The sequence below is a fragment of the Erinaceus europaeus genome, chromosome 10 (assembly GCF_950295315.1).
Source record: "Erinaceus europaeus chromosome 10, mEriEur2.1, whole genome shotgun sequence".
Taxonomy (NCBI): Eukaryota; Metazoa; Chordata; class Mammalia; order Eulipotyphla; family Erinaceidae; genus Erinaceus; species Erinaceus europaeus.
The window spans coordinates 98,261,051-98,273,945 of record NC_080171.1 but is presented as its reverse complement, the minus strand read 5'-3'; the positions used below and the strand labels follow the sequence as shown (position 1 = coordinate 98,273,945).

Here is a 12,895-nt window from a genome sequence, read left to right as displayed (position 1 = left end):
AGTAAAAAAAAAAAAGTAGAAATTTTTTTCCTTTTAATTATTAAGCACACCTCCTCCCCCTCCCCCCCCATAACCAGTCCCTGGGGACCAGCTCCTAGCAGGCTCCCCTGCTGAGCTTCTTTCTTTACCAAATTCCTGTCCAACCAGGAATCATTCATTCTAAGTCTATACCCTTCTGAAACCTCTGGCCTTTTTTCTTTCTAAGTAGCCACCCCCCCACCTCACCCCACATAGCTAATTAAATAATTAAAAATAAATAAATAAATAAATAAAAATCTTTCCTTTCACCGCTCTTTTATGACTGTTCTTTTTCTTATCTTTTTCTTTTTTTTCTCTCTCTCTCTTTTTTCTTTTTCTCATTCTTGTCATCCTTTCTTCCTTAATCCTACAGCTTCCAAAGCCACAGGCCCCAGCCCCCACACCACCAAACATGGGGAAGAATTCGGACTCAATGTGGACTCTCACTGCGAGTGTCTCTGTTAAACTTCTCTTCCTCCTTTAGCCACCCCTAGAATATACAGTGGATAGTAGATTTTCATAACTGTCTATTTCAGCTATCCTTGTCTAGTCCTGAGGTTTTTTTTTTTTTTTCTCATTCTTAACAATCAGCTGCCTCGGATCACGAGGTTTGAGGTAATCTGGGACAGGGTTTTTTTTTTTTACCCTGCTCTATTTTATTATTAATATTATATAAAGGCATATATCTTCCCCCCTTTAGGTTGATCAGAATTAACTCTTAGGGTATCTTTCATTGCTAGGGTAGTGGGCATCTTATCTATTGTGGGAGGAACTTGTCTCCTTACTCCTACCTCCTCTACAGACTCTCCCCTCCCTTCTTCTCCTAGCTAATTAAAAAAATTAAATTAAATTAAAAATAAAGTAATAAAAAAAATACCTTTCCTTTCACTGCTCTTTAATTACAGATCTTTTTTTTTATCTTTTCCCTTTTCTCTCTCTTGTCTCTTTTTTTTTTTATCTTGTCATACACTTCTTCCTTCTTCTTTGCCTTTCTGAATTTGTGAATTATTTTGGGGAAGAAATCTGACTCAGAGTGGACTCTCTATGTGTGTATCTCTGCTCTAGTTCCCTTTCCCCTCTTGTTACCCCTAGAATATACAGTGGATAGTAGATTTGCATAACTGTCTATTCTTGCTATCCCTTCTTTCTTTTCTCTTTCTTCTTCACTGGGATTTGGTTACTATTTTTTCACAGACTGGAGAAATTGTTTGGCTAACTGGTAGTGATTAAACTGCTTCAATACTTGCTTCAGTTGCTACTGTAATTCCTGAGGTTGGTGAGTACAATTGGCATAAAGGTATTTAGTACAGTGTTGCTTGTGCTCAAGACACAACAACTGAGGAACAACAGAGCATAAAAAAAGAAACACATAAATCAAAAAAATGGGTAGATCAAAAACAAATAAAACTGCTACTCCAATGAATGAAGACAAGAGCCCAGAAGAAACTACAAATCAGCCAGAAGTAATCATAGATAAGAAAAGTATGCAAGCAATAATAAACTTATTAATCACAGAAATGAAAACAACATTGGAGGAAAGGAATGGCAGTATTAGGGAAACAACAGTTGAGACCCCCAAGGAAAATACTGATTATCTTGAGACAATTAGAGAACTGAAAGCTGAAATAGTTGTAATGAAGAAAGAAGCTGAGGCAAGGAAAAGCAGACTAAAAGAAGCAGAAAACAGAATTAGTCAGACAGAGGATGAGTTAGAGAAAACGAAGAAAGAGGTGAAAGAGCTTAAAAAGAGATTGAGAGACACTGAAAACAACAACAGAGACATATGGGATGATCTCAAAAGAAGTAACATTTGTATAATTGGCCTGCCAGAGGAAGAAAGAGAGGAAGGGGAAGCAAACATTCTAGAGGAAATAATAGAAGAAAACTTCCCAGACCTGAGTAGCAGAAAGGACATCAAGATTCAAGAGGCCCAGAGAGTACCAAACAGAATCAACCCAGACCTAAAGACACCAAGACACATCATAGTCACAATGAGAAGAAGTAAGGATAAAGAAAAGATCCTTAAGGCTTCAAAAGAGAAACAAAAAGTCACATACAAGGGAAAACCCATAAGATTATCTGCAGACTTCTCCACTCAAACCCTAAAAGCCAGAAGAGAATGGCAAGATATCTATTGAGCCCTGAATGAAAAAGGGTTTCAACCAAGGATAATATATCCTGCTAGACTTCCATTCAAACTAGATGGAGGGATCAAAACCTTCTTAGACAAACAACAGTCAAAGGAGGCAACCATCACCAAACCGGCCCTGAAAGAGGTTCTAAAAGACCTCTTATAAACAAGAACATCACTACAATACTTGCAATATATCAGAGCAAACAGAAAAATTTTTTTGAACAATGGCACTACAATACATTAAATCCATAATATCAATAAACGTCAATGGCTTAAACTCACCCATCAAAAGGCACAGGGTGGGGGTATGGATCAGAAAACATAACCCAACCATATGCTGCTTGCAAGAATCCCATCTGTCACAACAAGATAAACACAGACTTAAAGTGAAAGGATGGAAAACTATCATAGAGGCTAACGGACCACAAAAAAGGGCAGGAAGAGTCATTCTCGTCTCAGACACGATAGATTTTAAATTAAATAAAGTAATAAAAGATAGGCAAGGACATTACATAATGATTAGAGGATCAATCAGCCAAGAAGACTTAACAATTATTAACATCTATGCACCCAATGAGGGACCATCTAAATACATTAAGCACCTACTGAAAGAATTTCAAAAATACATCAATAGTAATACAATAATAGTGAGAGACTTCAATACCCCACTCTCACACTTAGACAGATCAACAAAGCAGAGAACCAACAAAGATACAAGAGAACTGAATGAAGAGATTGACAGACTAGACCTCTTGGACATTTTCAGAGTCCTTCACCTCAAAAAAACTGGAATACACCTTCTTTTCAAATCCACATAACACATACTCAAGGATAGACCACATGTTTAGGCCACAAAGACAGCAACAATAAATTCAAGAACATCGAAATCATCCCACGTATCTTCTCAGACCACAGTGGAGTAAAACTAACATTTAACAACAAACAGACAATTATTAAAAGTCACAGAATTTGGAAACTAAACAACATTCTCCTTAAGAACCACTGGATCAGAGACTCACTCAAGCAGGAAATTCAAATGTTCCTGGAAACAAATGAAAATGAAGACACAACCTATCAAAATATTTGGGACACAGCTAAAGCAGTACTGAGAGGGAAACTTATAGCCATACGATCACATATTAAACACCAAGAAGAAGCTCAAATGAACGACCTTACTGCACACCTCAAGGACTTAGAGGAAGAGGAACAAAGGAACCCTAAAGCAACCAGAAGGACAGAATTCACTAAAGTTAGAGCAGAAATAAACAACATCGAAAATAAAAGAACCATACAAAAGATCAATGAAGCCAAATGTTGGTTCTTTGAAAGATTAAACAAAATTGACAAACCCCTAGCCAGACTCACCAAACAAAAAAGAGAGAAGACTCGAATTAATAGAATTGTAAACGATGGAGGAGATATCACAACTGACACCACAGAAATCCAGAGAATCCTTCGAAACTTCTATAAAGAACTATATGCCACCAAGCTAGAGAATCTGGAAGAAATGGAAGAATTTCTAGAAACCTATGCCCTTCCAAAACAGAACCAAGAAGAACTACAAAATCTAAATGCACCAATCACAGACAAAGAAATTGAAACCGTTATTAAGAATCTCCCCAACAACAAAAGTCCTGGACCAGATGGCTTCACGAACGAATTCTACAAAACTTTCAGGAAACAGTTAATACCCATACTTCTTAAGCTTTTCCATAAGATTGAAGAAACAGGAATACTCCCTTCCACCTTCTATGAAGCCAACATCACCCTGATACCAAAAGCTGATAGGGACAGAACAAAAAAGGAAAACTACAGACCAATATCTCTGATGAACATAGATGCCAAAATATTAAACAAGATCTTGGCCAACCACATACAGCAACATATCAAAAAGATTGTTCATCACGACCAAGTGGGATTCATCCCAGGAATGCAAGGCTGGTTCAACATCCATAAGTCAATCAATGTCATTCACCACATCAATGAAAGCAAAGGCAAAAATCACATGATTATCTCAATAGACGCAGAGAAAGCCTTTGACAAAATCCAACACCCATTCATGTTCAAAACTCTACAAAAAATGGGAATAGATGGGAAATTCCTCAAGATAGTGGAGTCTATATATAGCAGACCTACAGCCAACATCATACTCAATGGACAGAAGCTGAAAGCATTCCCCCTCAGATTGGGGACTAGACAGGGCTGTCCACTGTCACTGTTACTCTTCAACATAGTATTGGAAGTTCTTGCCATAGCAATCAGGCAAGAGAAAGGAATCAAAGGAATACAGATTGGAAGGGAAGAAGTCAAGCTCTCACTATTTGCAGATGATATGATAGTATACATAGAAAGACCTAAAGAATCCAGCAGAAAATTACTGGAAGTTATTAGGCAATATAGCAAGGTATCAGGCTACAAAATCAATGTAAAAATCAGTGGCATTTCTTTATGCAAACACTAAATCTGAAGAAGAAGACATCCAGAAATCACTCCCATTTACTGTTTCAGCAAAATCAATCAAATACCTAGAAATAAAGTTGACCAAAGAAGTGAAAGACTTGTATGCTGAAAACTATGAGTCGCTACTCAAGGAAATAGAAACTGATACCAAGAAATGGAAAGATATCCCATGCTCATGGATTGGAAGAATAAATATCATCAAAATGAATATTCTCCCCAGAGCCATATACAAATTTAATGCAATACCCATCAAAGTTCCACCCAGCTTCTTTAAGAGAATAGAACAAACACTACAGTCATTTCTCTGGAACATGAAAACACCTAGAATTGCCAAAACCATCTTGAGGAAAAGAAACAGAAATGGAGGCATCACACTCCCAGACCTTAAACTATATTATAAAGCCATCATCATCAAAACAGCATGGTACTGGAACAAAAATAGGCACACAGACCAGTGGAACAAAATTGAAAGCCCAGAAATAAATTGCCACATCTATGGACATCTAATCTTTGATAAGGGGGCCCAAAGGATTAAATGGAAGAAGGAGGCTCTCTTCAATAAATGGTGCTGGGAAAACTGGGTTGTAACATGCAGAAGAATGAAATTGAACCACTTTATCTCACCAGAAACAAAAATCAACTCCAAATGGATCAAAGACCTGGATGTCAGACCAGAAACAATCAAATACTTAGAGGAAAACATTGGTAAAACAGTTTCCCACCTATACCTCAAGGACATGGGTTTGATGAATCAAACCCAATTGCAAGGAAGAAGAAAGCAGAAACAAACCAATGGGACTATATCAAATTGAAATGCTTCTGCTCAGCCAAAGAAACTATGAAACAAACAAAGAGACCCCTCACAGAATGGGAGAAGATCTTCACATGCCATACATCAGACAAGAAACTAATCACCAAAATATATAAAGAGCTCAGCAAACTTAGCACCAAAAAAGCAAATGACCCCATCCAAAAATGGGCAGAGGATATGAACAAAACATTCACCTCAGAGGAGATCCAAAAGGCTAACAAACATATGAAAAACTGCTCTAGGTCACTGATTGTCAGAGAAATGCAAATTAAGACAACACTAAGATACCACCTCACTCCTGTAAGAATGGCATACATCAAAAAGGACAGCAGCAACAAATGCTGAAGAGGTTGTGGGGACAGAGGAACCCTTTTACATTGCTGGTGGGAATGTAAATTGGTACAGCCTCTGTGGAGAGCAGTCTGGAAATCTCTCAGAAGGCTAGACATGGACCTTCCATATGATCCAGTAATTCCTCTCCTGAGGTTATACCCCAAGGACTCCATAACACCCAACCAAAAAGAGGTGTGTACTCCTATGTTCATAGCAGCACAATTCATAATAGCTAAAACCTGGAAGCAACCCAGGTGCCCAACAACAGATGAGTGGCTGAGAAAGCTGTGGTATATATACACAATGGAATACTAGGCAGCTATCAAGAACAATGAACCCACCTTCTCTGACTCATCTTGGACATAGCTAGAAGGAATTATGTTAAGTGAGCTAAGTCAGAAAGATAAAGATGAGTATGGGATGATACCACTCATCAACAGAAGTTGAGTAAGAAGATCTGAAAGAGAAACTAAAAGTAGGACCTGACCAAATTGTAAGTAGGGCACCAAAGTAAAAACCCTGTGGTGAGGGGTAGACATGCAGCTTCCTGGGACAGTGGGGGATGGGAGTGGGTGGGAGGGATGGGTCACAGTCTTTTGTGGTGGGAATGGTGTTTATGTACACTCCTAGTAAAATGTAGTCATATAAATCACTAGTTAATTAAAATGAGAGGGGGAAAATCAACTGTACGTCTCAAAGTTTTTCAAAACACAAACTGAATCTTTTTAATATATAGGCTGTGTAATTGATATGCAGACTCTCTCAAAAGCCTAGACCAAGCAGATCAGAAGCAACCAATAGCACAGCTATATACAAGATACTGGGTACTGTACAGCAAACCCTAACAAAAGGACTTTTCAAAGTTAACCCAATTACCAAATAATGTGATGATAACATTAACTATCGATTGTCTTTTTGAACCCTAAGACAGCAGGAACCTCACATCTCCACTATAGAGCCCCTACTTCCCCCAGTCCTGGAACCCTTGGATAGGGCCCACTTTCCCGTATGCATCTCCCAATCCAAACCAAATAATATTGCATCTGCCGATCACAACCTAAGCAACGCAATGATTACCACCTCAACATGCTTCACCTCAGACTGTATCCAGAGACTTCATTGTGGAATGACAGCCCTTCAGCTTCATTACTCGGGTGAGACCTTTCCTTTCATAGTATACTCTAATTCCATCTTAGGTAGTTCACTTTCTAACAAAGTCCCAAAACCTAGATATACACCAGTTTCTGTGAGAGAGAGCATATATTCACACGTATCCATAAACTACTCCACAATATATACCTGAAAGCAGAAGTACACTAGAGTTTGCAGTGAGTATCCCCCTAACACTTCCTCTCCACTGTTCCAAGCTTTGGGTCCATGATTGCTCAACAATTTGTTTGGCTTCGTATGTTAACCCTCTTTTCAGTCACCAGGTTCCAGATGTCATCAGGATGCCAGCCAGGCTTCCCTGGACTGAAGATCCCACCAATGTGTCCTGGAGCTCAGCTTCCCCAGAGACCCACCCTACTAGGGAAAGAGAGAGGCAGACTGGGAATATGGACCGACCAGTCAATGCCCATGTTCAGCGGGGAAGCAATTACAGAAGCCAGACCTTCTACCTTCTGCAACCCACAATGACCCTGGGTCCATGCTCCCAGAGGGATAGAGAATGGGAAAGCTATCAGGGGAGGGGGTGGGATATGGAGATTGGGTGGTGGGAACTGTGTGGAGTTGTACCCCTCCCACCCTATGGTTTTGTTAATTAATCCTTTCTTAAAGAAAAAAAAAAAAAACAACTAAAAAAAATGTTCACTTATCTATTTTGAGCACTTATTAGTGTGACATCTAGGAGCTGAGGACACAGTGGTGAAAGAAAACACACAAGTCTTGCTTCATAAAACTGTCAGTCTAGATGGGGAGAAGGACGATTAAATGGTCACATAAATAAACACAAAATAACTGTGTGATAAATGTCCTGGAGGGAAGTTCTTAACAGAATGTTTTATCTTTCAGACCCAGACTTTCAGATCAATCTGTTTCTCTTGTGAAGTCTCAATATGACAGCATAATCTCCCCCTTAACTTCTAGAAATTGTTCTTTTTCTCTCACATCCTGAGACCAGCCAGATGCCTATCCTTTTTTTTTCTGAACCATTCCCAGGGCACTGCCCTGAGTGTGCTTAGGGTTCTTAGGCCCTTGCTGTCTCTCCCTGCTGGCACACTCAATCTGCTGTCTTGGTGACTTGAGGTTACCCATTGGATATAGCCCCTCTGCCTGTCTGACCACTCTAATCTTGACTTTCTGACTTGAATGGGGTTGGATACTGCTCCCTCTTCTACTACCCCCTACTCTGTGACCTTTCTTAGTTTCCCCACAGGACAACTGATACCAGAGTTACTTCTAGTGAGGATTTTCTGGAGCTTGGAAGGTAATGAGAATGAAAAAGTAAAGCTCAGAAAATATTAATGCCAGCTCCCCCACTTGCCAGCCTCTGCCCTGCCTGCTTTTGGTTCTTTGAAGCTAAGCATGGGAACACTGGCATCAGAAAGCTAACACTGTCACACTGACTTATTTCAGTGTATAGTGTCGTGGAGACAAGAGCAGTATCAGATCAATTTTCTCTTCACTATGTTTCTAAGAATATCTATATACATATGTGTGGGGCGGGGGGAGTCAGTCTAGAGCATTAAGGTCTAGACAAGGACAAAAAAAAATCAAGATATTATCAGAAAGTATGCTGTTAGAGAAAGCTAATCCTTTTTTTTTTTTTCAAAGCAAGAATCATCTCATAAATCTAGTGTTTTGGCTTTGGTCTCTGAATTGTAAACACTTATTAAGAAAAATAAATAATGGAGTTAGGTAATAGGTAAGCTCTATTTCACACGAAATGCCTCCAACAGGGCTCATCAGTGATGCCCAGCTTGATATCCTTGAGACATTACAACGTCTCAGAATGATGTGGAAATCTGAGCATAGTTCTGTGCTCAAGGGTTTGTAGCATGAAATGTTTCTTACAGGGCTGTGATTCACTGAGAACTGACCATCCACATATGATATAACAGCATGTGCTCCTGCCAACAAATGCCTGGCATTTGTAACAGTCATAATGCTAGGCTCTGTGGTTTCACTGGGTCATGCAAGACCAGATGGCAGAGAACACCAAGCCCAGTCACTTCCAAATCCAAGAGTGTGGCTGTGGAACAGAAAGGGGAGGAGGCTATTTCTGAGCAGACTGCAGAAATGGGGACAATAAATCGAGAGTTTAGCAAATAATCCCTAGTCTCCTGGATTAAGACACTGCCTCTGACTGCAGAGAAGGACATTTATGAAATTAATCTTTTATAAACGAACATTTGGAATCTTTTACTTCAAATAGCAATAGTGTCTGTGTACTTTCTAAAGTGGCTGTACTTCCCAGGGTCAGGGGTCCTCCGGTGCCTAATTCTTAGGGGCCTTGTGGTCGGAACACTTAATGTACTCAGTGTGCAGGAAGATATTCATCCCCTGGCAAGAATGACAGATTGAATATAGGTCTTACCACAGCTACAGTGGGCCTTCTTCAGCCACTACAGTCCCATCTCTGCATCCTGGCAACCTGGTCACCAGAACACACCTTGCTCAAGAGACGCTGACTTCACATAAAGCCCCAGATAAAAGCAATAGAATATGTCTCTCTGCCCACAGCAATTCCTGGAGGCTCTGTGAACTCAAGGGTTAGGTCTTTGGGGGACCAAATGCTTGTTTGAGAATGGTCTGGCAGTTGGGACAAAGACAAGACTCCACCTCTTCCTGAAAGGGCTTCTGAAGTGGCCTGGCCACTCTCTGCAGGGCCACACAGGGGACTGGGTAAGTGGCAGGCTGAGCCTCTAGAGCCTCTTGCCCTGCTCACCTTTCACTGCAATGCGTAGTACAGCATAATCATGAAATGTGCTTATTAATTTTACTCATTTGACACTTTGGTCTTCTGCCCTGAGCTGGATGCTAGGAGAAAATGACAGGGATAGATTCTGCTCCTGTCAGACTTATGGAGACTTTCAGAAAACCAGACTATCAAAAGGCCATCTGCCATCCACTCGCCAAGTGCTCCAGATGACCCCAAAGGTACATGCAGAATGTTAAAGACACAGAGCAACTAAACAGGATGGGAAGACCCATGTCCTGTGGGGGAGGCCTCCCAGGAGAACAATGCTCCCCATTCTCTGGGGCCAGTCTTGTGGACAGAGATCTACAGATCACAGTGCAGAGCCCCAATCCTGACTCATGATTTGCTGCTTCATATCTAATTCATCAAAAGATACTTGGCTTCTCAAATTAGGAACCTTTCAGCTTCCCCAAGAGCTTTATGGCACAAAGCCATTCCTAATGATTCTATTTTATGGCAAGTTATACATTCAAAGAGTGTATTGAAGTCAGGCAGCAGGTCAAAAAGGCTTCCCTCTTCCTTACACTTGGACAGTGTTTATAAGCTTTTGAATCACTGGGAAGGTGATGTGGTTTATCTTCTCCTCAAGCTTCTCTTTCCTGTCCTGGGACCTGATACACAGAACCTGTATTTCCTGCAGCGTTCTCCCTAGGGGCTGACTTTGCCTGCCCAGCCCTTCCACCTGGACTCTCTGGAAATGTCTGGACATTATTTTGGTTGGCACATCTGGGAAGAAGGTTCAGGTGGTGCTACTGGCATCTAAAAGGCAGAGGTCAGAAAAGCTTTTAAGTACCTCTCCTGTCAGGACATTTCCACAACAAAGGAATAGCTGATTATCCAACCCAAAATATGAAAGGTAAGGAGATTGAAAGGCTTGGCTTCTTCTGAACTAAGCATTTACACTCCTCCAGTCCCTGGGACATTAGCCACTAACCTAGTTGCAGTGGCAGAGTTTCAGTGTTAGATGCCGAGATGCCATCTTACTTTGTTTTCATGTATTCTTAATGCTCAATTTTAATCAATGAGAGGAAAATTTCATTGTAACTAAAACAAGAAAAGTAGACATAAGGCCACCTTAGGATCTCAGAACTAAACCCTTCTGCAGTTATCCTACACTTTTTTTTTCTGTATTTCTATTTTATTTGATAGGACAGAGATAAATTAAGAGGAGAGGGGGAGAAAAAGAGGGAGAGAGAAAGATAGACACCTGCAGACCAGCTTCAGTACTTGTGAAGTGTCACCCCTGCATGTGGGAGCTAACAGCTTGAACTTGTCCTTGTCACAGTAAGGTATGCACTTAGCTGGGTGTGCCACCACCCAGGCCCTACCCTACACTTTTCAATCTCCACTCAGATAGGAATTTTAAGCTATCAGTACTAGTGAATACCACTGGTTTCAGCTGTCCGTGAAAAGGCAAGGCTGGGAGTTGGGCGGTGATGTACTGGGTTAAGTGCTCACAGTGCAAAGCATAGGGACCTGCAGCACAAGGACCCTGGTTTAAGCCCCCGGATCCCCACCTGTAGGGGGCTTGCTTAACAAGCGGTGAGACAGGTCTGCAGGTGTCTATCTTTCTCTCTTCCTCTCTGTCTTCCCCTCCTTGCTCAACTTCTCTCGGTCCTATCCAACAACAACAAACATTGGGGGCAGGGGATGGCTGCTAGGAGCAGTGGATTCATAGTGCAGGCACCAACCCCCAGTGATAACCCTGGAGAAAAAAAAAGAAGAAAGGAAGAAAAGAAAGAGAGAAAAAGCAAGGTTGGTGCTCTGTGAACTGTGATAAGGAGGTCTGTCTGAATGCTAGATTTGGGAGGGGCAATCTCATCCAAGCACGACACTCACAAAAACTGGGACTCTGTCCATTCACTTGTTAGAGCTGGTGTCCTCCTAATCGGCAAGGTGGTGATAAAGCTGCTTGCCCTCGCAGTCTTCCAGGGAATTGTGAGAGGTAAATGAGTTCACAGGAAGGAAATTGCTCTGTAAACTGTGAAGAGCTATAAAAATACAAGGCAGCCTATTTAGGCCATCAATGCAGAGGGGACAATCTATGGCAGCCACCAAGGATTTTTCAGGGTCTTGGATCCTTTCCATGAAATGTCCCAATTAGAAGTAACTTTGGAAATCAGCTCATCAAATCTCTTAGTTTTATAGTTGGTAAAGATGGTCATCAAAGAGGCCAAATGACTTTCCATGACCAAACCCAGGAAACAGATCACATGGGCTCAGGTCTTCTGACTCCCAAGCCAAGGCACTTCCTACTTCTTTCCCTTGGTACTGCTTTCCTTCCCTGCTTATTTTAAGTCCCTAGAGAGGAGAAGAATACAAGTTTCAGGTCTTGAATACAAGACAAAATATCTGCTCAACCAGTGAACAAAAGGTACAAAGTATTCTGTTGACTTACTACATCGTAGCCTGTTGGAGCTCTGTTCCGAGAAGCCACCACCCCCACTCCAGTGATGGGATCCATTGACATCTCAGGTAAGGCTTCTGAAAGGTCCTTGACTTCAGGCATGGTGGATTTATTCTGGTTCCAAAAGCGAAAAGAAAGCACAAATTTCAAATTGAGTACTAGTTAAAAGTGAAGAACAATGTAAAATCCCAGAGGGCCAGAATCTTGAAGAAAATATTCTGAGCTAAGTACCGCATGACTGAACTAGCTAAAGCAGTCCAAATCTTCCCAGAGCCCTCTCTCAGATAACAAATTCAAATCATCTCTGACTAGCCCTTGCTCTCCTTATGGTCTTTTTTTTTTTTTTTTTTGCCTCCAGGGTTATTGCTGCGGCCCAGTGCCTGCACCATGAATCCACTGCTCCTGGAGGCCATTTTTCCCCCTTTTGTTGTCCTTGTTGTTGTAGCCTTGTGGTTATTATTGTTATTGTTGATGTTGTTCGTTGTTGGATAGGACAGACAGAAATGGAGAGAGGAGGGGAAGACACAGAGGAGGAGAGAAAGACAGACACCTGCAGACCTGCTTCACCACCCATGAAGCGACTCCCCTGCAGGTGGGGATCCCGGGGCTGAAACCAGGATCCTTACGCCATTCCCTGCGCTTTGTACCACGTGCGCTTAACCTGCTGCGCTACCGCCTGACCCCCCATTATGGTCATTTTGAGCACTGAGCAAAGTTAGTTGATAAGGATTTGTCTGTGCTCTGAGGAGGTACTTTTGGTTCACATCTAAATGCATCATTCTCAACTCTCTGACAGGCTGCCAGACCTCT

The 12,895-nt window shown here is 41.3% G+C and overlaps 1 protein-coding gene across 4 annotated transcripts in view; it reads right to left on the bottom strand.

The window, feature by feature from the left end:
- The window catches only part of MVB12B (multivesicular body subunit 12B), a 269,183-nt gene that overhangs the window by 240,631 nt on the left and 15,657 nt on the right, over positions 1–12,895 (bottom strand). For all 4 annotated transcript variants that reach the window (XM_060200170.1, XM_060200168.1, XM_060200167.1 and 1 more), the window contains one exon: positions 12,077–12,199. In XM_060200170.1, the coding sequence (XP_060056153.1) occupies positions 12,077–12,199 (123 nt within the window). The remainder of the gene's footprint in view (positions 1–12,076; positions 12,200–12,895) is intronic.